This window comes from Mesoplodon bidens (assembly GCF_964165515.1).
Source record: "Mesoplodon bidens genome assembly, chromosome: 1".
Lineage (NCBI taxonomy): Eukaryota > Metazoa > Chordata > Mammalia > Artiodactyla > Ziphiidae > Mesoplodon > Mesoplodon bidens.
The window spans coordinates 178,906,433-178,931,358 of record NC_138176.1 but is presented as its reverse complement, the minus strand read 5'-3'; the positions used below and the strand labels follow the sequence as shown (position 1 = coordinate 178,931,358).

Below are 24,926 nucleotides of genomic sequence, written 5' to 3'. Positions count from 1 at the left end.
GAATGATCCTAATCTGCTGAAAAGCAGCACCCCAAAATGGCATGGTAGTACTGCTGCCTGGAGACTTGTTCAGTCTTTCTACCCCACTACCCATTGGAGTCCTGAGTCATCTCTCTTTACCAAGCTTAGTTATTAACTCAGGAATCTGACATCCTCAGCACTGCTTACAGTTGGTCTCTGGTTCTATTTTTAACTATGTTTACATTTCAAGATGATATGCTGTCTTTGAATAAAGTTTGTCTTTTATTCTAAGTATAGAAACTGTGCTTGTCAGATACTTGATTTCTGATTTGGTAGATTGACATGCTTGCAAAAATCTCTTATACAAAAGTAATTAATGTGTTAACAACAAAATCAACTGTCCTCAGGAATGTTGAGAATAAAATAGAAGACCTCAATAATTGACAATCCCCAAGCTAACAAATGTCTAAGACTCATTAAGATTTGACCTGGGAGAACATTTGTGGGGTTATTAGGCTAAGTTATTAGAAAGATGCTTTACTATATATCAAAACATGCCACTTCTGAAATATAATTCTTTAAAAAGGGCTACATTTTCTCTTGGGCAAAGCTGAAATGAGGCTGTAATATAGGCGGGGGCCCTGAGAGTTACTTCAAAATCATTAGGCCATACCTGGAGTCCTTTTACAGAATGGTTAAATTCCCTTCAAGAGTTTCATCATACATTTTTTTCCCAACTTTCATTATTTTTTATTACTAGGTGGTTTTTTTCCCATTAAATTTTTTTTAAGAATTGAAGTATAGTTGATTTACAATGTTGTGTTAGTTTCAGGTGTACAGCAAAGTGATTCAGTTATACATATCTATATCTATTCTTTTTCAGATTCTTTTCCCATATAGGTTATTAGAAAATACTGAGCATAGTTCCATGTGCTGTAAAGTAGGTCCTTGTTGGTTATCTATTTTATACATAGCAGTGTATATATGTTAATCCCAAACTCCTAATTTATCCCTCTCCACTGCTTTCCCCTTTGGTAACCATAAGTTTGTTTTCTATGTCTGTGGGTCTATTTCTATTTTGTATATGTTAATTTGTATCATTTTTTTTTTTAGATTCCACTAATAAGTGATATATACTTGTCTTTCTCTGTCTGGCTTACTTCAGTTTGATAAATCTCTAGGACCATACATGTTGCTGCAGATGGCATTATTTCATTCTTTTTTATAGCTGAGTAATATTCCATTCTTTATCCATTCATTGATGGACATTTAGGTTGCTTCCATGTCTTGGCTGTTGTAAATAGTGCTGCAGTGAACATTGGGGTGCATGTATCTTTTCAAATTATCATCATACATTTTTATAACTTGACTGTAAATGAATGAACCAAGGACGTTGTGCTGAGCTATAAATCTGATTTAAAATCCTCACGCTGAGGAAAATTCTCAGATTCTATTTGGAAATAAACTGCATTTAGGGAGTTTAGTCAAGTTCTTAGGTCAGACCTATAGTTCTGAGCATGAAAACACAATTTTTTAAATTTAAATAAACTTTATTTCAAAATAGCTTGAGATATACAAAAATGTTGCAAAAGTAGTAGAATTCCTACTATTACCTCACCCAATTTCCCTACCGTTTACATCTTACATTGCTACAATATATTTGTCACAACTAACTTTAGTACATAACCATTAACTAAATTCCAGATTTCATTCAGATTTTATTAGCTTTTCCCTAATATCTTTCATTCCAGGATCCCACATTACATTAGTCTTCGTGTCTCCTTAACCTCAGTCTTTCTTGTTTTTGATGACCTGACAATTTTACGCAGTACTGGTCAGATATTTTGTTATATGTCCCTCAATTGGAGGTTTTTCTCATGTTTAGACTGGGGTTATTGGTTTTGCAGAGAAAGCATACAAAGGTGTCATTCTCACTGCATTCATCTTATCAAGGATTATGTTAACGTGACATCACTGACCATGTGAATTTTGATCACCTGACCAAAATAGTATCTCCTAGGTTACTATAAAGTTCCTTTTTTTCTCTTTCTATAGTCTCCTTTCTCAAAGTTACTAAGCACAGCCCACATTCAAGAGGTGGGGAGGTAAGCTCCACTTACCTGAAAGAATAGTAGCTACGTAAATTATTTGGAATTTTTCTGTATAGGAGAGATGACATTTCTTCACCATTTATTTAATCCTTTATATTAATATGGACTCGTAGGTATTTTATACTCTGGGTAATAATCCTATTCTGCGTTATTCTGCTCATATTTTTTCAGCTTTACCCATTGGGAGCTTTTAGCTTGTATCCCTTTGAGAATCAGCCATTTCTCCAAGGGGTCCTGGTTCCTTTTATTGGAGAATATTAGAAAACAAGGTTTGGTTTCTAATGAAAGATTGGGCATTGGGTGTGCCCAGTGCTACTGGGGTGTCAACTTCCAGACCCTCTCAGCAGATGGGGCTTTATGTCTGTGTACCAACCCATATACACATACATATCTAATTATTTTCTGTATCTGACTGGAAAGCATGGTATTTTAAAAATCGTGGTAAAATATACATAAACTTTACCATTTTAATCATTTTTAAGTGTACATTTTTGTGGCATTAAGTACATTCATATTGTGCAAACACCACCACTACCATCCATCACCAGAACTTTTTCATCTTCCCCCAACTGAAACTCTATCCATTTCCTCCTTCCCCAAGTCCTCGGTAACCACCATTTTACTTCTTCTCTGCCATTCTACTATCTATGAATTTGACTGCTCTAGGCACTTCAAACAAGTGGAAACATTTGTCCTTTTGTGACTGGCTTATCTCACTTATGTTCTCAAGGTTCATCCATGTTATACTATGTGTCAGAATTTCCTTCCTTTTTAAGGCTGAATAATACTCTTATATGTATCTGTCATATTTTGTTTACCCATTCATCAGTCAATGGACACTTGGGTTGCTTCACCTTTTGGCTATTGTGAATAATGCTGTTATGAATGTGGGTGTATGAATAATTGGTTCGAGTCCCTGTTTTCATTTCTGGGTATATACCCGGAAGTGGAATCGCTGTATTATATGGAACTTCTAATTTCTTTATGAACCAACCAAGATACTGTTTTCCACAGTGGCTGTAACACTTTACATTGCCACCAACAGTGCACAGGGGTTCCAATTTCTCCACAAGTTTTTAACTTTGATGAAGCCCAACCTATTTTTTCTTATGTTGCCTGTGCTTTTGGTGTCTTATCCAAGAAATTGCTACCAAATCCAATGTCATGAGTCTTTCTCTCCTCTATGTTTTCTTCTAAGTTTTATAGTTCTAGCCCTTATGTTCAGATCTTTGATCCATTTCGAGTTAATTCTGTATATGTTGTAAAGGTCCCTCTTAATATTTTTGGCATGTGGATATCCAGTTTTTCCAACATCTGTTTTGAAAATCCTTTCCTCATTGAATAGTCTTGGCACCCTTGTCAAAAATAATTTGACCATCCATATATGTGGGGGTTTATGTCTATGCTCTCTATTCGATTGGTCACTATGTCTGTCTTTATGCCAGTACCATACTGTTTTGATCACTGTAGCTTTGTAGTAAGTTTTGAAATCAGGAAGTGTGAGAGACATTGAATTTTGTTCTTTTTCAAGATTGTTTTGGCTATTTAGACATCCCTTGAGGTTCTACAGGAATGCTTCTATTTCTACCAAAAATATTGGGATTTTTGATAGAGATTACATTGAATCTGTAGATGGTTTTGGGTAGCATTGGCAATGTTTTGTAGTTTTCGGTGTACAAGTCTTTTACCTCTGTAGTTAAGTTTATTCCTAAGTATGTTACTCTTGGTGATGCTAAATGGTGGAAAGCACAATTTTTAAGGAAGAAAGGCCTAACATTAAGTCGAAGTATACATGACTTGGTCCCCTTGCTTTTGTGGGCAGCTGTACTAATAACAGATCTTTGGAGCTTTGTTTTATTAAAAAAAAAATGAAATGCTATATAGCTTATGTGCATTTCAAAATCAAATCTCAAGTGGCTAATTACTTATTCCTCTTTACATTCCATGTGGCCTCTTTTCAATTTAATTCAAAATTAATTATAAAATAACTTTTGCTAATTCAGGATAACTCCCCACATTATCTGTAGCACTTAGAACAGTGCTGGCACATATATGTGGTAAAAAAAAAATAAGGAGAATGAAGAATCACAAGAAATAAATATTATTTAAAGGGAAAAAATGACAACAAACGAGGCTAGAATTATTAGATTTTATTTTTTCCTAGTACTCTTAAAACTCAGCTTCACCAAGTAACAGGTCAGACCTCTGGAATAACAACTCTTTTTCTGGGCTGTAACCCTTTTCAGGAGACAGAATTTATCAAATATCATGGTTCCAGGATGTTTGCACCCCATAATTCTAAGCCACTTACAGAATCATATCTTCTTAGGTCTTAACTGGAATCAAACAATCTAGACACATGTAACATAATCAAAAGAGCATAAACCATTTCTTTTCCTTCCCCTGCTGAATGCACTTCCCTCTTTTTCCCCAAAGGGTTTGTTACTAAGAGATGTTGAAGTATCTTACTTTCCAAGAAACCTGCCTACCAGTTCTGAATCTGAGCCTGGAATAAGGGATCTCTTATTCACAAAAGAATTTAATAAATATTCTAAGCTAATTATTCTCAGCCAAGACAAATTAAATTTGTTTTACTTTACACCTGACATAGCTTTGCTTCAATACTTCCTACTTGCAAAAGTCAAACGCTATCTTTAAAACCCCTTATAATTTCCATGACTGAGAGGAAAGAGGGAGTGGGGAAGAGCTGACTTGTTGTGTAGTAGGGGATTCTGAAAAGGGCAGATATTTAGTTTTGAAGTCACTAAGTGGAAAAACAGCAAATGTTCTTCCTCCTCATTCTGATAATGAAAACACATGTAGGCCAGAACTAGAAAATTCTGGTCCTAAAACTATAATATATTATAATAGTTTTAAGTACATTCAAAATTTATATTACTCTTTAATTTCTTTTCCCTGAGTTTGGGTTCACAGTTTGGTAGAGATACTTTAAAGAAGAGGTAGTTAGTGGGGGTAAAGAAGAAATAATGTTTGTGTCTAGCAGCATCTGGGAAAATATGTAACATCTGTCATTTCAATCTCAGTTAACAATTATCTTTTCCTCTTGAATCTGAAAATGTAAGAGGGATGATCGTTTTCTTTTTATTCTTATCCGCCAAGGACCCTCTCTCCTATAACATCCACCCCAGTAGTAGTATCACTATTCATAAAAATGAACAGCCCTGCCAAATGCTCCGAAGTGGGGTTGTTTAGATTTAGCAGAGAGAGGCTCAACTGAGTAACTTTTATTCATACAGTCATTAGAGAAAATGAGCAAAATTCCAGCACTGCCAACCACTGCCTTTTCTCCCTGGACCTGGTTTATTTAAATCATTCCTGTCAATTCTTGAGTTGATTCTAAAGCCTGGGCTCTAGGGGATCCTGACATCTAACACAGGTAGAGACATTTTGGTCCAGATCTCAGCCTCCAGTCTTACAGTGGGCTGCTGGAATATTGTTTCATCAGGTGCTCATGACAGGGATTGCAAACTTGCTCAGGCTTGATACTTGAAGGAAGAGGCAGTTCGTTTGTTGAGCAGGCATTACAGAAGGTTCCTCTGCAGTTCTTACACACATTCTACAAGGAGAGGGGGAGGTCAGGTGGGTAACAGAAGAGCAGGGCATAAGGATGCATGGGATATAAGAGGCCAAATATGATAGATGCTCAATGTCTAATAAAATACTGGCTGAATGTGTGCTGTGTGCCACACAGTATCTAACTAAACAATCTGTCTACAAAGAAGCATACAGTCTAGTTCTTAGATCTAAATGAAGAGAAGCATTTCCACAGAATGCAAATAATAGATGCTATAATAATTATTTATCTTTAGAATACATACTTTCATTTATATTCACCTTTAGGTGGGCTAATTCTAAAATTAGTTTGCAATTACCCAAGCATACTTCAAATAAGGCAGGCAGTGACCTAGCCATGGGTAGGGTTGGGTAACTGACGTAAGATTAAAAACTTTGCTGAGCATGAACTGAAAGTATAATTTCTAATACACTGATGTGCTCAATGCTTTCCTGTGATGCTCTACAAGCACATCCTTTGGGGTTATCAGTGCAGCAGGAGCACAGCTTCCTGCATCCTTTTTATTGGGAAGTTAGTCTCTTTATTAAGCATTTTGAGTCTTTAGTGGCTAAACTGTGGGATAGCATGTGGGTCATTATGGCAGTGCCACTGGCAAAGCTGTGATAGGTTGGTGCACACATAGCTCCAAGGGTCCCTATTTAAAGGCTGTGAAGAATGATTTCCCCCATAAATAATGCTACTTTTCCCCAAACAATTCATCTTCCTGAGGGTGCAGCAGAGGTAGGGGGGTCATTTTTATTTGAAAGCCTGGGAGGAATCTTCCTCTGACATATTGCAGTTAGTTTGCATGGCTTGGAAAAGAAAAGCCAGAATTAGATTAGCAGCTTCTTCTGTTTGGGAACACATTTCTCTAATTACAACTTCCAATTCCATAAAGGCAGTTTGTCTTTATCTGCTTCTGCTAATTTAAGACTAGGTCATACTACGATTTTGCTTGTTAAAATTTAGCAGGATCACAAATGGTGGCACGCAGGTTGTAACCCAGAATTTGGGCACGTTTCCTTCTCTTCTAAGCACTTGTTTCTGACATTCACTTGTCCATAACATTTCTTGAGCATCTACTATGAACTGGGTACCATATTAGGTGCTGGGGGATCCTACTGTGAACAAGGCACAGCTATGGCTGTCAAAGACACTTTTCCTGCATGCTTCCTTCACCCTGCTGACTCTAGGATAACAAGCTGGGTAGGGGTTTAGGCAGAGACCCTTGAGGATCCAAGGGGAGAACAAGTGATTTGGTGGAGAAAGAGCTCATTTCCCTCAGAGGCTGTTTCCCCAAATAATTCAAAGAACCAAAGAACACCCCCACCCCCCCACCCCACCCCAATCTGTCTTCTCTGTTCTAAGCAGGATGGAGTACTGGAAGGAGTACAGACTTTGGAGCCAGAGTCAGGTTGCATCTGGGCTTTCAGTAACTGGGATAATGCACTTGACACCTCTGAGCCCAAGGTTCTTTTTATAAAATGATGGCCCAAGGGATACAAGCTTAACAAGAACAAGGACTTGGGACTCGGTCTACATTTTGTTCATTACTCTTTCTCCGGCACATGGAATAGTACATTCCGCATAGTAGGCACTCAATAAATATTTACTTATAAATTTGTTTGTTTTAAATTACTTATATAGTTAATTTGTATTTAATATTTTAATGGGGACTTACTAACATGACAATAGGACTGAAAAAAAATAGGTACACACTAAATGCTTGCTCCTTTTGCTTTTCTCCCCACTCTCTGCACTCTATACAGCGAAGTCCCTGTTGTGAGAAGCGGCTGGTGGTGCAGTGGGCGTCCCTGTGAAGAACCTGTTCATTTCTCGCTACTGTTACCTTTGTTAGGCTGCAGTCTTCCTGGCACAGCTGACACATCTGTGGCTTTTCGGAGGGCAGCGGCTGATCCTAAACCACACATTGAGCCAGTTAGTTTCCCTTAGCCCCGGAAAGACCAGTATTTTCAGAATATGCACTTTTTAGTTACAAAATTAATATAATCACACTATAGGCTATCTGGAAACTAGAAAAACAAATTACATATAGTCTCACCACCTTAAATACAACTCTGATAATCCTATCATTATCCTTGGTGCTCTTTTAATTTTTATAATAAAGTAACATGTGATTTTATCTATATAAAGAAAATTCATGTATATAAATGTAAAAAGCTGAAAAAAGAAAGCCCCATCCCTTTTGTCTTATTCTATCACCAAGAATGGAGGGAGTAGGCATCATTATATCCTAATAGATAGATGACAGCAGTGACTCAGACATAGTAGCATTTATCAGCTTTCTCATGGAGTTGTCATCTACCACTATATTTGTAAATGTTTGGTTATTTCTAAGTGATCAAGAAGTATTTTTTCTCTTCATTCTATATAAGGGAAGACTAAGGGAAAGGGAGGTACAGTGAGCTCTCAGGTCCCGTGGTATGTCAAAGAGAATCTCAGGTAGGAAATTAAGAGCTGCTGTTTACTTAGTAAATCGCTCCAAACTGTGCTACTTCTTGTGAGCATTTCAGCCAAATGCATGTTTGTTTAGGATATTATTAAAAGGATGGGAAGCAGAGGCCTATATGCATTCATCTACCTCCCTTGCTGCCTTGTTTACAGCTAGGCACGGTCCAGCCAACTATTTATACAAGATGTCTTAGAACAGGAGACTCAGTTACCTGTTCATTCACAGGGTGAGACTGCAGCCTACAATGGGAAAGTAAAAACAGTAACTAATAGCAACATATTTCCTTTTTATCATTTCAAAAGCACAGAGAAAGCAATACCATGGTTCTTTTATGTTGCTGAGACCAAAGTAATTATTAGTGTTGACCTCCAAGGAGAGGAAATTTTGGTTGTTAAATCTATTACTAGAATATGATCCTACATTATGCTAGTAGATTCCCGTTTAAAAATAGATTGGAGTTACATTTTGTTTCCTTTTTACTACCAGGAAAATAGTGGCTATGTTTCCCAACCTGCAAAACGTCAATGGCCAAGGCCATACATTTTAATAGCTTTTTTCCTATCCAATATTATGGAAACCTACCCATTATCATATGTCATGTATTAGTCCCTTCTCCCACGTACCCATTCAGATTGAAATATTGCTTCAAGCTGAGCTAACCCCGATCTTCCCAACTTGGAACAGAACTTATACAAGAGGAGGAGCAAAGCCTCTTCCTCAGCAAAGCCTCAGCTCTGGGAAAAATGGACCACAGATCTACAATGGTTCCAATTCTCTTTGGTTGAGTGGCAGTGTGACCATCAGTGTTACCAGGTTTTCGGCTGTTCCTTGGACCACAATCCCAGGAAACCTCGGTATGTTTTAGGATTGCAGTTCTGGCCAGGATAGGCCCTGGAAGCAGCTATTATATAGTGCAGAGACAAAGGGCTTAAAAACAGAAGACATGACCAGGAGAGGCAACTTGGGCCTCTCCGTGGGCCTCAATTTTCTCACCTGTGAAGTAGGAATGGATGATTAAACTTTTGTAAGGAGAATTAAATTTGTAAGGAGATAATGAATGTGACACACTTTTTAAGCTGCAGAGCACAATACAAATATAAGGTAGTACACTTGTCCCTCCCTATCATCAGGTTCCGCATCTGTGGTTGGTTAAATCCCCAGATGAGCAACCCACAGATACAGAGAGCCCATTATATTCATTGTACTAGGCCATTTTATGTAAGGGACTTGAGCATCCATGGATTTTGGTATCTGAAGGGGCTCCTGGCACCCTGAGTACCGAGGGATGACTGTATTGTCTTGTATTCCCAGGGCCTAAAATCAGAACCTGGCATGTAAGACCCTCTTGAATGTAAATGACTTGATTTTAGTCTGGAACGAGGCTGACTCTGAAAGGCCCTTTTGAGCCCTGGTTAATTTTGTGGTCTAATTCCTTCCCATGGCCCATGCTGATCTATAATGTTAGATGGACTGTAGTTTAATAAGGCTGGTCCTGGATCAGACCATGTTCTCTTTGGGAGTAAACTTAAAGGTACTGGAATCATTCTGGCCTTGGAGGTAAGGAAGAGCTGTTTAGGCTAAGTACCTGCAAAATCAGCCTACTGTTGGACTGTGTGATGTATCTTCCCCAGCAGCTAGTTTTGCTCCAGATGACACCCTATCTCCTTCTTAAGGCACTAAAGGCTGGACAGGTACAGCTGCCAAAAATGTATACTGTATAGGTCTCTCAAAATCCCTCTATGGTATCTTTCCTTGATAATAATCTATTTTTGTTGTCATTAATAATAGACTTTAATTTTTAGAGCAGTGTTAGGTTCACAGCAAAGCTGAGCAGAAAGGACACAGATTTCTCATATATTCTGTTGGACCTGACACCCTCCCGCCATTATCAACGTTCCACACCCGAGTGGTACCTGATGTTACAGTCATTGAACCTAAACTGACACATCATAAGTCATAGTTTACCTTAGGGTTTGTTCACTCTTGGTGTTTTACATTCTGTGGGTTTGGACAAATGTATAATGACATGTATCTATCATTATAGTGTCATACAGAGTATTCTCACTGCCCTACAAAATCCGATTCATCCATCCACATCCTCTAAGCCCTGGCAATCAGTCTCCATGGTTTTGCCTTTTCCAGAATGTCACATAGTTGGACCTTCTTCATTTTTTAATACAGTGGCAGTATATAATGTTTTGTTGTTAAAATAATTGTTAAAAGTCAACTTCCTTGGAATGATCCCATGTTCTTCATTGCGGGGAAATGAGATGAAGAGTTAAGAAAAAGGAATAAAGCAAAACTGTTTTACTCCTTGAGAGAAAAAAAGTAAGGGAAATTACAGTATTTATTTGAAACATAGCTGCCTTTTACTTAGCACTTAGGTGGAAACAAGTCGTGCCCAAGGACATTTAAGAACCTAGGAAATGCTATGGTTTGTGCTTCATTTACTTGTCCTACTGATCCAGTAAAGATTATATTAGACATAATCTTTTAAGTGATAGTTTGGGGATTAACCAGGGAAGAATCAGAGGACAGCTTGATCACCTTTCTTTCTTTCTTCTGGAATGGACTAAATGGGTTTGGTTTAATATGTGTTATCTGGCTTGTTATTTATTCACTCCCCCTTCAAAATGTCTTTCTGAAATATTAATATTACAAGTCAGTGTCTGGTCTGTGTCATTGCCAGTGTATATCAAAAGCTCCCTTTTTCCCACAACCCCAAAATAGCTTTATATCTTAATTAATACTTTATTAATAAACACCTGTGGCTTTCTTCCAGGGGCTTTTTTAGTTTAACATTTTCCTCTTGAATTTTGTGCTTCCCATCCTGCCAAAAGAAAACAGCCCAATTTATTAATTATTCAGACCGCTAAACAATGATGATGCTGCAGACATTTTCTTCTATATTGTCTTAGCTTGGGTATAAGGCTGAGCAGCTTTTTTTTTTTTTTTTTTTTTGCAGTACGCGGGCCTCTCACTGTTGTGGCCTCTCCCGTTGCAGAGCACAGGCTCCGGACGCGCAGGCTCAGCGGCCATGGCTCACGGGCCTAGCCGCTGCGCGGCATGTGGGATCTTCCCGGACCAGGGCACGAACCCGCGTCCCCTGCATCGGCAGGTGGACTCTCAACCACTGCGCCACCAGGGAAGCTCTTTTTTTTTTAATTAGGTAAGGAGTTTAACTTTCGAGATATTTTCCATCATTCTTTGTTCCAAATAGTTTCTTAACAAATGATTCTGATAGGGTTTGCAACAAATGATTTTCAGAGTAGATATTTTCTTTAATGCTTGAGACTCAAATGAAATTCAGAATGTATCCTATTTACCTACAAAGTGGCTTCAAGGTATCAGTTACTTCTTAGGAAAAAAAAAAGAAACAAAAACATACACACACACAAACCCCCAGCTGAGCTCTGGACAGCTAGTGAAACCGAGCATGGCCATATCCAGCAGACTGTGTAATCCTCTAGACGCTCAGTCAAGTAGTTGCCTCAGTATCATGACAACTTCTATAGCCTATACAACTCGAGGAGATTTCTACTCTGAAGGACCAATGGAAAATTCCAAACTGCATTTCTACCAATGCTGATAAGCCCTGCCTGGGCAGTTTTGGGGGGACTTGATGACTATACCGTATTATTAAAAATATTAGATACTAAAATAATCTTACTTAACAAACTGAAAGGAATAAGATGGTCACTGGGAATTATGGTCATTAATCCCCTTTTCCAAATGAATTCAAGTTAGAGTGTCCCAGGGGCAGACTCAGAATCAAGCCTCCATGTGTTTACTCCAGCTCTCGCCTGCCACCTACGTACTCAAGGCCATAGCAATTAAGCATGTGTTCCATAAGAGAAAACTGTCCGGCCCATCAAGGTAGACTCTAAAAATTAAGTAAGTAAACATGGGAATAACAAATATTACCGTTTCAGGTTCTGGCTTCTGGGAACCCTTTCCTGGGATGCTCCTGTTGTTTTGTAACCTTCTTTCTCTTTCCTGTTGTAGTTCTAACTCAAGCTGGTTCCTGGGATAGGTGGGAGAGAAAAACGATAAAAATTTGGATTTCTGTACTCCTATCTTCTAAAGAATGCCAAACCCTTTTCTTAGAGTTCAGTAATTAAATTTTAATACTTGATTAATAAAAAATATTTATTATATATGATATATATATGGTATATATATATGGACAACCAGGTTTTAAAGTACTAAAATACAATACAATCAAACCAGTAACACTGAAATACATTTGACATGTTTAATCTTCCTTGGATGATTAAGAATGCACTTTCGGATCTCCCAGTGCCTGAGGGTCACGGCTCCGAATAGCAACATTTAATACTAACTCTTAATGAAAAGTTGTGGTCAACTGAATGACAACTAGTAAGATTTACTATAATTGAAAGACAGTATTTCTAAATTTTCAGCAAGATACAGTATGAAAGCACTAACACTGTAGTCCCATTACATACGAATTAGCTGCTCTCTCTTCACAGTTGTGCAGTTAATCCCCAGTTACACCCTCAACCACTAGTATCCTTAGTAACTGTGTGCTTTTATATCCAACAGCAAAGTTCTATTTGTTTGAAGTGCCTTAGTGCCTTAGGTACAGAGTTGAGTCTCATTTGAGAGACAGTAAAGAATGGTTAAGGGCTTGGAGTCGGAGAAATTCGCTTTTAAATTAGTGTTGCTACCTATTAGCTTAACTGTGTGAATTTGGACAACTTAACCCCACTGAGCCTCAATTTCCTCTGAAGGTGGGGGTAATAAGATCACCTACAAATAGGGTCGATGGGAAGATGTTAGGAGAGAATGCATATGAAGTGCTTAGTAAAGTATTTGGCACACAGTAAGAATTCAGGAAATCCTGTTGTTATTAGTGTTGTGTTGGCTATTAATTCTCTTACTCCATCCTATTTACCTGGGATCTTGGGTTCTAATTTCCTAATTCTTTGATGGCAAAAGATGTTGACGAGATTTTGGGAATGCTTATGTATGTGAAACTTTCTGAATTCTAATTCTGGAGAAAGGACATGGCAGGACAAAACAGACATAGCTTGATCAGGAGACCGCCCCTCTCTTGCTGTCTGGCCTTAGTACTTCCCATGACCACCCTGGCCGCTAAAGCCACCCTTTCTTCACCGCTGCCTGGTGAGTTCCTCCACTTCCAGCTGCAGACTGTTGATCTTGTCTCCGAAGTCCTGCTTGAAGAGCCGGTTGTCCAATTCAGCAGACTGGCGGCCTCGCTCAGCCTGGCGCAATCTGGATGTGAGCCATATGAACTTGTGATAAAAAACACAAGCCATGGTGGGGAGGAAGACCAAGTTCAAAACACAAAATAAAACAACCCAAGGGTATGAAGAGACAGAGAGAGGAAAATAAACTTTGTAGGACATGGGAAGAAATTATGGGGGGAGAAAAGATGGAGAAGAAACAAATTCTTAAAAAAAAGCAAGATGAAGGTGAACCAGGCAGAGGAAGAGTTGATTTTCCATTTTTTTTTATTCTAGTACTACAGTTTACAGCCATTAGATGATAAACAATAAAACATCACTTTTTAGAAAATCCATATCCAAAGCCAACCTCAAGTACATAGTAATTAAAGTTAAATCCACTTTTTGTTTTTATTTCCTAATAGGTTTGGTACTTTATATTTCTGTTTTACACTCATAACTGGAACTTGCAAATGGGCAACTAGCTTCTTATATGTGGAATTAGAACATTTTCCTGGTCCCTTCCCTAAACCACAAATTATATTAAATCACTGGACACTATACATCAACCTTTACCCAGGCTTCGGGTTTTTAACATAATGAAAAGCCTTTGTTAGAGTTTGGCTATCTCTTTCCTTTTCCATTTCTACCAACTGGTGTGTGAGTGGACAAACAATTCAGCACTGGGCCTGTGTAAGATTCCTGACCATATTCTCTGGAAGATTATGAATGTTTTCTCCCAAATATCCTATAACTTTGCACCTATAAAGAAGCATGTTCTAAGGTGAAATATCCGGGGCTCTCTGTAATAGAATTTGGAGCATGCTACTATGCTACTATGTATAGTCTTTAAAATGTTTTATTTTGGTGTTTGAGCACTCCTTCCAAATGCTCATAGAAAAGGCAACTCATCACCACAAAAGGTTGATGAAGGTAAGAAGAGGTGCAAAATTATAAGAAATAAACTAAGTTCAAAGCATAGGCTCTTCCATGAGGTTGGTCATAGGCTCTTTGACTTGACCTTGGTTCAAGTCTGCAAGGACCTATAAAAACACACATGAAATCTATCTTACTCTCTTAATTCTGTTTTTTCCAAGAAGACAGTAAAGAATTTCAAGAGCTGGGAGCAAAGGGGTTATCTTTGTCCCCACTTAAGCAGCTGAAATGCTGCAAATCTACTAGAATGAGAAAAAACAGAAAAACAAAAATGTTGCCAAGACTTTTTGAAGTAATAAAGGTTTATGTAACTAACACCTGTTCCCCCAAATCAAAAGTCATTTTTAAAAAAAAATCAAAGTATTTATAGGATTATTACAATGTAACACCTAGGAAGGGTCAGATCTGTGGTCACTTAGAAAAAGAAGCCCTGCTGATTATTATTTATGAATACCTACTGGGAACCTTTATTTTTAGACTAAATAATAATAATGAATATAAGTTCATCATTTGTCTATTTCCTAATCTGAAATGGTTTTCTAATAGATTGTTATTCTCCTAGAAACTTAAGCAAATTCCCATCTGAACAAAAAGTAACAGAAACTCTTAAGTAAACGTTGCCAGCAAGGAACAAGAGGCAGGAAACCATCACTCATGTCTGTGCCTTGTTGTCTTTACTCCAAAAGGAAAAGCAGGATAGATGTGAAAAACATGTAGCATATTTTTTTTTAATAGGAGAGATGTGTTTTTATTAAAATTGTTCTCTCTGAGCTACCTAAATAGGAAGTGGAATTGCAGGAAAATGGCAGAGGTAGAAGATGACAAATATTAGGAGGGTTTTCCCAAGCTTCCACATTATTATGTTATTATCATAAGTTACCTAATCACTAACTTTATCTCTATGACTTTAAAGAAATGTAAGGATGCTGTTCCCCGCCCTCACCCCACTGCCCCCCACCAAAGTCACTAAGGCAAAATAGTTGCAAGCAATCTTGGTTACTGAGAGTAGAACTGTAGTGGAATACTAAGTACTTATCCTTGGCTTGGGGATTAAATCTAGATAACAAAAGTGAAAAGGGGTCACGGCCTAAGAGACACAGAACTACTCTAGAAGAGTCCAAGACCATGTGGCAGTCACCTCTAGTTCATTACATCGCAACGGCAGAACAGGCTCAATGACACAGACATCGCACCTAGAAACTGGTATTGTTGGGGACTGGACTGTAAAGGCATCAGTCATATATGTACAGAGCTTCAATTCCCTAGGATGTTTTTTAATGGTGTGTTTATTTATTGGTCAACTCAGAAGTAATTTCTCAAAGTTTATTTGGTATTTAATTGAGAACTTATACTCAATTTTCTAACTCTGGGGAGAAAATAAAGAAGAAGAAAACACAGCCTACATATATCAAATGTTTTTTTTTAAAGTCCAGCAAATTCAATGTATGGTGACATTTTATGTAGAATCAGAGCATAAATGCAATAACTTTCAAATTTCTTCCTTTTACAATTAAGCTGTGGTATCCAACTTGCGAGGTGACCAGCTGTAAAATGCCTAATGATGTTTTGGGATCAGTTTATTTGCTGCACTATTTAAGGTCTTTGCCTGTTTCACCAAATCCTTCTCACTATATTAATACAATAAAAATAAAAATGAGAGTGAAAGGGGAATGAGAAAATGAATAAATAGGAAAGACAAAAATAGCAAGAGAATAAGTCAGCTTAATAATACTTGAAGAGGTAAGTCATTATTTTAGTTATGTCTGCTTTAAATGACAAGCCAAAAATCCACTGAAAAATAATCTGACACATTTCAAAAACACAGCTTATGAACACTAAAATTGATTTGTTAAATCATAAACATATAACTGCTATGAGCAAGCATTTAGATAACTTCCGAGATAGACTGATACTTTTTCATTTCAAATCAGCTAAACCAGAGTTTTCAAGCTTATTTATTAATATGCAATTAACTTTTGATTCAACAATAATATGCAGTGCTGTTCAGGACCCACTCAGGTCAAGAACCATCTGAATAAAAGAAGCCATCCATTCACCCTTTCATCCATGCATTTACTAAATGAATGCCTTGGACATACAAGGCACTGTGACAGATCCAACAAGGGAACTAAAAGGATTAGTTAACTAACGTCAAGGAACTCACACTCTCATCAGAAGATACGTATATAAAGGCTTATAAGGTAAGACAAAGTCAGAAGTGCCATAAGCAGTATGGATAGGTATGGATATAAGGCTATGGGAATTCCAACTAGTACAAATTCGCAGTTTACTTTTAGCTGGGAAGAAGTGTTAGAGGAAGCTTTGGGTAGGTGGCATTGAAGCCTGAACATAAAAAATGTATCTGAAGAACAAGGAAGTGGGAAGACAAAGGGCATTTCTAATTGGTGAAACTATTAGGCAAGACATGGATGGGGGAAATGGGAAGCATGTCCAGTAAGTAGTTTAGTTTTGCTCAGGGGCAAGAAGGGTGATCAGTGGGTGTTAACAGGTAGCAACACAGGCTGGCAACGCTTAATGACCATGGGTGCCGCGGCTCATTCAATCTTCAAGCCTTAGCCATTTCTCTGGGCAGCTGAGTCATCAGGAAGAACATGGTGGCTTCAGACAGCAAGAGAAAAGAGTAGCGTAGGGAGAAGATGTACTTTGGGCAGATTGAATTGTAGGTACTGGTGGGAAATAGCTGGTCAGGGGATGAAAATGCAAGACTGGTCTCCAGATTGAGGACAGAGCGGGAGACCGACAGATCTAAGAGTTGTGGGTGGGATGTGACAGTAGAAGCTATAGTACTATTCAGGGAGAAAGCAGAGAGAAAAAGGAGATGAGAGAGGAGGGAAAGGGTTTACAGTTATTAGAAGGGCCCTCAGTACCCCTCCATCACCTAGCACCAAAGTCTTCAAAGACTTGAGTGATGAACAGTAACAGAATCACAAACAGATTTAAAAGTCCTTTCAGCCTTGTAAGTATGCCTCCTCTACCACATGACACTAAAATGGTTTTTAGTGACATCTTTAAAAGACACAAAATTTAACTGGCTTTCTTTCTACTTGCATGCCTGGTGTTAAGCTGGGAGATTCCCACATACTCCCTGCCAAATGCATAGCGCATTCTCTTCACGTCCAGGACTGAACACCCTAAGTGTTTCACTAAAGAAACAGCACTTTTACCTTTGTTCAAGTTGTTTAATGGTAGCAGCCATCTGATTAGTCTTCTCTTCCAAGCGACTGTTTAGTTCACTTTTCTGTTTTACTCCTAAGTCTGAACTCTGTTATGGAAAAGAATTATGAGTGATGTTTATGTTTGCATATAACATAAAATCCTGAAACAAATCACACATACCTTTTGAACCTAATGGTAAGCGGGAACTAGAGAAATAGAAATGCTCATGTATTTGCGTATCAGTTAATTATCAAATGTAGGAAAAGCAAGAAGCAACATTTAAGATTAATATTGTTATATGCAGTTTTGTCTCAAAAATCAACATTGGAAAGTACATCAATTTATCTATATAACTCAGTTGGCAAGTTAGGCTGGAGAGTAGAAATTATCTTATAGGATAAAAAAGACCCTCTTGCCCAGTTACAACGTGAAAAGTGGCCATGACTTTCCAGAACAGCAATACAGGATCCTAGGATAGACCAATTCCTAAAGTGGTTTATTGGTAGCTAGCCTCAAAATGAGATGTGACTCTTGCTTCTTATATTTAAAGTGTGATTCTAGAGAAGAAGAGGGGCAGAGGGAAGCCCTGGGATTTTAGAGAGCCAGTGAGCCTACCTGCAACTTAAAGGCAAGTTCATGCTTAAGAGCCCTGAGATCATCCAGCTGCTGCCGCAGAGACACCAAGGCATCCTGCTTCTCACAGACATCCTTCTCCAGCATCTTCATAGCCAGTTCCATCTCCTGTCTCATGCTGATCTGGATCTCCAGTTCTTTTTCAACATCCTGCCCCCAAAGGAAAACAAATTACTTATTCTCTCTTTCCAAAACTAAGTGCAAACCACAAAATGCCACAGGACAAGGTAGACCAAAACTCTCAGGTCTGAAGTCTGGCAAAACAGCTATAAGCTATCATTCAATACAGAGACATTAACAAAAAGAATAATAATAATTAGGATAATTATAGTACGATTTACTCAATAATTTACGAATCTGAAAAACTCCATAGGCCAAACATAGTGCTATCTAATATATCTAAAATACACACATACTTGAGTCACTTCATTAGATATTAAAAGACAACCAATGTCATATCTTATTATAGAAATATATATTAAGTGTTACAGCAGCCAGCACAAAGTGAAGCAGTTGGAATTCTCTTCATTTGGAGGCTGTTGATATTTTCAAGAGCCCAAGGAACCCAAAAGATACTTTGGGTCCCCAAGGTAACATCTCAGTTACAGGGAATGGTCAATATGGCTAACTGAGTTTTTTCATTTTTTAAAAAATTTTTATTTCATATTGGAGTATAGTTGATTAACAGTGTTGTGTTGGTTTCAGGTGTACAGCAAAGTGATTCAGTTATACGTATACACGTTATCCTTTTTCAAATTCTTTTCCCATTTATGTTATTACAGAATATTGAGCAGTGTTCCCTGTGCTATACAGTAGGTCCATGTTGGTTATCTATTTTAAATATAGTGGCTAACTGAATTTTTCTATTCATTTATCATGAGACTTATTTTTGTTTTAACCATTATTATTACTGCAACATTATTTGGATGATCAGAGGTACAAAGACCTGAGGTTCTTCTGCATCCATGCTGTGCCCAGGGCACATTCAGAACCTTGCCTACTCGCTTGGTTTCTTTCTCTTTTAATGAACATTTATCTTAATGTGGTACGAGAATAAGGAAAATTTTATGTAAAATTTTTTCACTTGCCACTTAACTGAGGCACTCTTCTGTACATGGTTAGCATGACAGAAGACAAATCAGACTGCTTCTTAAAATGCTGACATACCTTATTTCTAGGAACTTCCTTATGGAAAGTATTTTGAGATCAAATCCACAAACACATAGAAGGAAAATGATAAATATTTCAAGGTTGTTAAATAACATTGTTAAAGTAACATTATAAAATAACCTGAAATTCTGTTCTATACACTGTTTGTGATAACAGACTACAAATCAGATCACCCCTTATTTTTAGGCTTCTCCCTACTGTTAGAGAGATTATTGGAGGGGGATTATTTGGTTGTCATACTATCTAAATTACAGGAAGAGTTAATGTACCAATACCACGGGTGTGCTTAATATACTAATATTTGGATAAAATCTATTATAAGAGTATTAGTCCTTATTATACATCCTTTTATATATGTATATATATTTTAATTTCTAAAAATATCTTAAGACTAATACTGATGTACATTTTTCTGTTTATGTATAAGAACAAGAATAAATTCAGAAAGAACAACTAAAAATAAAAGCGCACGATTCTAAATTAATGATTCTTAAGGAGAAGAGGAGCTGCCCAATCCAAGGAGACATATCTTTGCCAGGGTGAGGACTGAAGCAAGAGGGGAGATAGCATAGTTTAAAAGGTACGTTCTGCAACTAAGCCCGTGAGCTACAACTACTGAGCCTGCGCTCTAGAGCCCACGAGCCACAACTACTGAAGCCTGCGCACCTAGAGCCTGAGCACCGCCACGAAGAGTAGCCCCTGCTTGCTGCAACTAGAGAAAGCCCGCGCACAGCAATGAAGACCCAACACAGCCAAAAATAAATAAATAAATAAATGAATGAATGAATAAATAAATAAATAAATAAATAAATAAATAAATAAATAAATGAATGAATGAATGAATGAATGAAGAAAAGAAAAAAGTAGGTTCTATATACCTAATGTTTTCACAACACAAACTATAAAAGCAAAAATAAATTAAAAATTAAGATCGGTAAAATTCCATTGGCTGTTGAGAATGCTCAGAAAAAGGGCTGAGGAAGCACTGTAGGGAATATGGGTTAAAAGAATGAGAAACTATTTTATAGGATCCATAAAATTTGCTAGCACACTACTGATACTCCTTGATCTGTGAGGTAAAACCCCTAGGTAGGGGTTTTAACGTGTTCCTGAACTATTAGGACCTAAGCAAAGTTTACCAGTCGTAGTTGTGTCTCCTCCTTTAAGTGCTTCCTTGCTTCACTCAGTGCTTGCCCTTCTGAAGTTCTGTCTGGCTTAGGGCCCTTGAAAAGATAAATAAAATAGTAGATATTTAAGGATTTAAAGAATTTATACAGTTAGTGGACACTAGCACTGCTATTTAGTAAGGGAAATGATCATACCTAAACATGTATGATAATGAACGAAGACAACAAAGAAACTGAAGAAGTTTAAGTAAGTATTCTTAAGCCAAATTGGGAATTTCTTGCCATTTTGTTTAAAGTCCTAAGATAGTTTACCAAACCAAGTGGTAGAAGTCTTAAAAATCAGCCTCTGAAAACAAAATAGCATTTACTGTAAACTATAAATTGGGCCAAAGGTTCAAACAGGAATGTAGTCCTACTCCAGAGATCTCACATCTGGTGTCTCCACCCATACAGAGAGATCAGAGCTAAACATGAGTAGCTCATCAGAAAATGCTGAGTAGTCACAGTTGTTTGTACAAAGTCCATGCATTAAAGGCAAACATGTTACTCATGTCGGTCCCCACTCAGAGCCTAGGTGCTTACTCTTTAAGAACAATGTTAATAACTGGATTTCTGGATTCACAGCAGGTTAGAAGCATGAGGATGAGTAGGGAGACCTTTCTAGACAGAGTAATGCTAACAGCAGTAAGAAGCAAGAGATGCCAGTGAAATAAAAGGCAGAAAAAACCACCCACAGTAATCTGGGAATATTTAAGCTCAGGAGCTAGAAGCTCTATCAATTTCAATAGCCGACCCCCACCAAAGTAGCACCATTATAACTCAGTACAGAATTGCCAATGTTGATAATTATGATACTCAGTCATCATAAAGGGCTAAATGTGTTCAATTACATCCTCCACTTAAGAAGGCTTAGAACTGTACAATATACAAAAGGTTCGCAAAATATCTGTTTAGACATATATAAAAAGTTTGGTATTGGGTTGGCCAAAAAGGTCGTTTGGGCTTTTCCATAAGATGTTATGGAACCAACCCTATACTTTAAGGGATTGAGTTATCTAGAAAAATCATTTATATGGTAACTCTTTCCCAGTGATATCAGATAAACACTTTTTACAAAACAGTAACATGGTCTAAAAATAATGGTATATTTAATATAATAGAACATTTAAATATAGTACAAATCATTAGTACATAAAAACAAGACATCGAATTAGACTGTTTATTGAAGTCTCTAAACAGATGTAGGTGGCAGTGAAGCCAAGGAGTGTCTGTAGGAGAAGGGACATAACCCTCCCATAACCTTTGCCATTCACTCAATTGTGCCTGGAGCCTCAGTGAAAATGGTGCACTTAACATATGCAAATGCTCACAGCTACCAAGTGGTCCTCTGGAGGCAGCCCCCCCATGACATATGACATACTCTCTGGGAATATTTCATAAATCCAGCAAGATTAACCTTCCGATTAGATTCCAATATGTAGGAGCTTTCCTCTTTAACTCGTTCCATATCTTCTTGCAAGGTAATAATCCTGTTGTTTGCAACTGCAAGCTGTTGATAAAATTTTAAAAATAATCTGTTATCTTTCTTTCACTAAACACAGCATAAGATAATTCATGATCTGCTAGGACATGATTTTTTCAGGCTTAGCTATTCTTAGAAGGAAAGAAAGCTATCTATAGCCCCATAAAAATGTTCTTATAGGGAACTTAGGAGAAATGTCTTTAAAGATAAAAATAAAAAATATCTCCTATTACTGTTTTTTGTGTAAACATTTTTTCAGTACCACAATATTATCTTACAATCATTTACCTCAAGGGTCTCCTCATGGATAACTTGTAATTATATTTAGTTATAAAACCTATTTCTGGACTTCCCTGCTGGCACAGTGGTTGAGAATCTGCCTGCCAATGCAGGGGACATGGGTTCGAGCCCTGGTCCAGGAAGAGACCACATGCCGTGGAGCAACTAAGCCCGTGGGCCACAACTACTGAGCCTGCGCTCTAGAGCCCACGAGCCACAACTACTGAAGCCCACTCACCTAGAGCCCACGCTCCACAACAAGAGAAGCTACCTCAATAAGAAGCCCGCGCACCACAATGAAGAGTAGCCACAACTAGAGAAAGCCTGTGCACAGCAATGAACACCCAACGCAGCCAAAAAAAAAAAAAAAAAGAAAAAGAAAAAAAATTAATTAAAAAAACCTATTTCTTTTTTTTTTACATCTTTATTGGAATATAATTGCTTTACAATGGTGTGTTAGTTTCTGCTTTAAAACAAAGTGAATCAGCTATACATATACATATATTCCCATATCTCCTCCCTCTTACGACTTCCTCCCCCCTCCCTATGCCACCCCTCTAGGTGGTCACAAAGCACCGAGCTGATCTCCCTGTGCTATGCAGCTGCTTCCCACTAGCTATCTGTTTTACATTTCGTAGTGTATATAAGTCCATGCCACTCTCTCACTTCATCCCAGCTTACCCTTCCCCCTCCCCGTGTCCTCAAGTCCATTCTCTACGTCTGTGTCTTTATTGCTGTCCTGCCCCTAGGTTCTTCAGAATCTTTTTCTTTTTTTTTGATTCCATATGTATGTATTAGCATGCGGTATTTTACTTTTCTCTTTCTGACTTACTTCACTCTGTATGACAGTCTCTAGGTCCATCCACCTCACTACAAATAACTCAATTTCGTTTCTTTTTATGGCTGAGTAATATTCTATTGTATATACGGGCCACATCTTCTTTATGCATCTGTCGATGGACACTTAGGTTGCTTCCATATCCTGGCTACAGTAAATAGAGGTGCAATGAACATTGTGGTACATGACTCTTTTTGAATTATGGTTATCTCAGGGTATATGCCCAGCAGTGGGATTGCTGGGTCGTATGGTAGTTCTATTTGTAGTTTTTTAAGGAAGCTCCATACTGTTCTCCATAGTGGCTGTATCAACTTACATTCCCACCAACAGTGCAAGAGAGTTCCCTTTTCTCCACACCCTCTCCAGCATTTATTCTCTGTAGATTTTTTGAGGATGGCTATTCTGACTGGTGTGAGGGTGATACCTCCTTGTAGTTTTGATTTGCATTTCTCTAATGATTAGTGATGTTGAGCAGCTTTTCATGTATTTGTTGGCAATCTGTACATCTTCTTTGGAGAAATGTCTATGTAGGTCTTCTGCCCATTTTTGGATTGGGTTGTTTGTTTTTTTAGATATTGAGCTGCATGACCTGCTTGTATATTTTGGAGATTAATCCATTGTCAGTTGCTTTGTTTGCAAATATTTTCTCCCATTCTGAGGGTTGTCTTCTCATCTCATTTATGGTTTCCTTTGCTGTGCAAAAGCTTTTAAGTTTCATTAGGTCCCATTTGTTTATTTTTGTTTTTATTTCCATTTCTCTAGGAAGTGGGTCATAAAGGATCTTACTGTGATGTATGTCACAGAGTGTTCTGCCTATGTTTTCCTCTAAGAGTTTGATAGTTTCTGGCCTTACATTTAGGTCTTTAATTCATTTTGAGTTTAGTTTTGTGTGTGGTGTTAGGGAGTGTTCTAATCTCATACTTTTACATGTAGCTGTCCAGTTTTCCCAGCACCACTTATTGAAGAGGATGTCTTTTCTCCATTGTATATTCTTGCCTCCTTTATCAAAAGTAAGGTGACCATATGTGGGTGGGTTTATCTCTGGGCTTTCTCTCCTGTTCCATTGATCTATATTTCCATTTTTGTGCCAGTACCATACTGTCTTGATTACTGTAGCATTGTCATATAGTCTGAAGTCCAGGAGCATGATTCCTCCAGCTCTGTTTTTCTTTCCAAGGTTGCTTTGGCTATTCGGGGTCTTTGGTGTTTCCATACAAATTGTGAAATTTTTTGTTCTAGTTCTGTGCAAAGTGCCATTGGTAGTTTGATAGGGAGTGCATTGAATCTATAGATTGCTTTGGGTTGTATAGTCATTTTCACAATGTTGATTCTTCCAATCCAAGAACATGGTATATCTCTCCATCTATTTGTATCATCTTTAATTTCTTTCCTCAGTGTCTTATAGTTTTCTGCATACAGGTAGGTCTTTTGTCTCCTTAGGTAGGTTTATTCCTAGGTATTTTATTCTTTTTGTTGCAGTGGTAAATGGGAGTGTTTCTTTAATTTCTCTGTCAGATTTTTCATCATTAGTGTATAGGAATGCAAGAGATTTCTGTGCATTAACTTTGTATCCTGCTACTTTACCAAATTCATTGATTAGCTCTAGTAGTTTTCTGGTAGCATAATCTTTAGGATTCTCTATGTATAGTATCATGTCATCTGCAAACAGTGACAGCTTTACTTCTTCTTTTCCAATTTGTATTCCTTTTTCTTCTCTGATTGCTGTAGCTAAAACTTCCAAAACTATGTTGAATAATAGTGGTGAGAGTGGACAACCTTGTCTTGCTCCTGATCTTAGAGGAAATGGTTTCAGTTTTTCACCACTGAGAACGATGTTGGCTGTGGGTTTGTCATATATGGCCTTTATTATGTTAAGGTAAGTAAGTTCCCTCTATGCCTACTTTCTGGAGGGTTT

At 37.7% G+C, this 24,926-nt stretch overlaps 1 protein-coding gene across 9 annotated transcripts in view; it reads right to left on the bottom strand.

Annotated features, from left to right (window-relative positions):
* Positions 1–4,225: 4,225 nt before the first annotated feature.
* RUFY3 (RUN and FYVE domain containing 3) overlaps positions 4,226–24,926 on the bottom strand; it is an 83,642-nt gene continuing 62,941 nt past the window's right edge. For 3 of the 9 annotated variants that reach the window (XM_081248736.1, XM_081248738.1, XM_081248741.1), the window contains exons 9-18: positions 21,829–21,921; positions 20,385–20,468; positions 18,058–18,225; positions 17,451–17,548; positions 13,259–13,378; positions 12,044–12,143; positions 10,885–10,949; positions 8,331–8,358; positions 7,496–7,564; positions 4,226–5,649 (exon numbers count right to left, since the gene is read on the bottom strand). In XM_081248736.1, coding sequence (XP_081104862.1) covers positions 5,506–5,649; positions 7,496–7,564; positions 8,331–8,358; positions 10,885–10,949; positions 12,044–12,143; positions 13,259–13,378; positions 17,451–17,548; positions 18,058–18,225; positions 20,385–20,468; positions 21,829–21,921 — 969 coding nt within the window. In that variant the 3' untranslated portion in view covers positions 4,226–5,505. The other 6 variants (XM_081248742.1, XM_081248743.1, XM_081248737.1 and 3 more) reach the window with 5 other exon arrangements.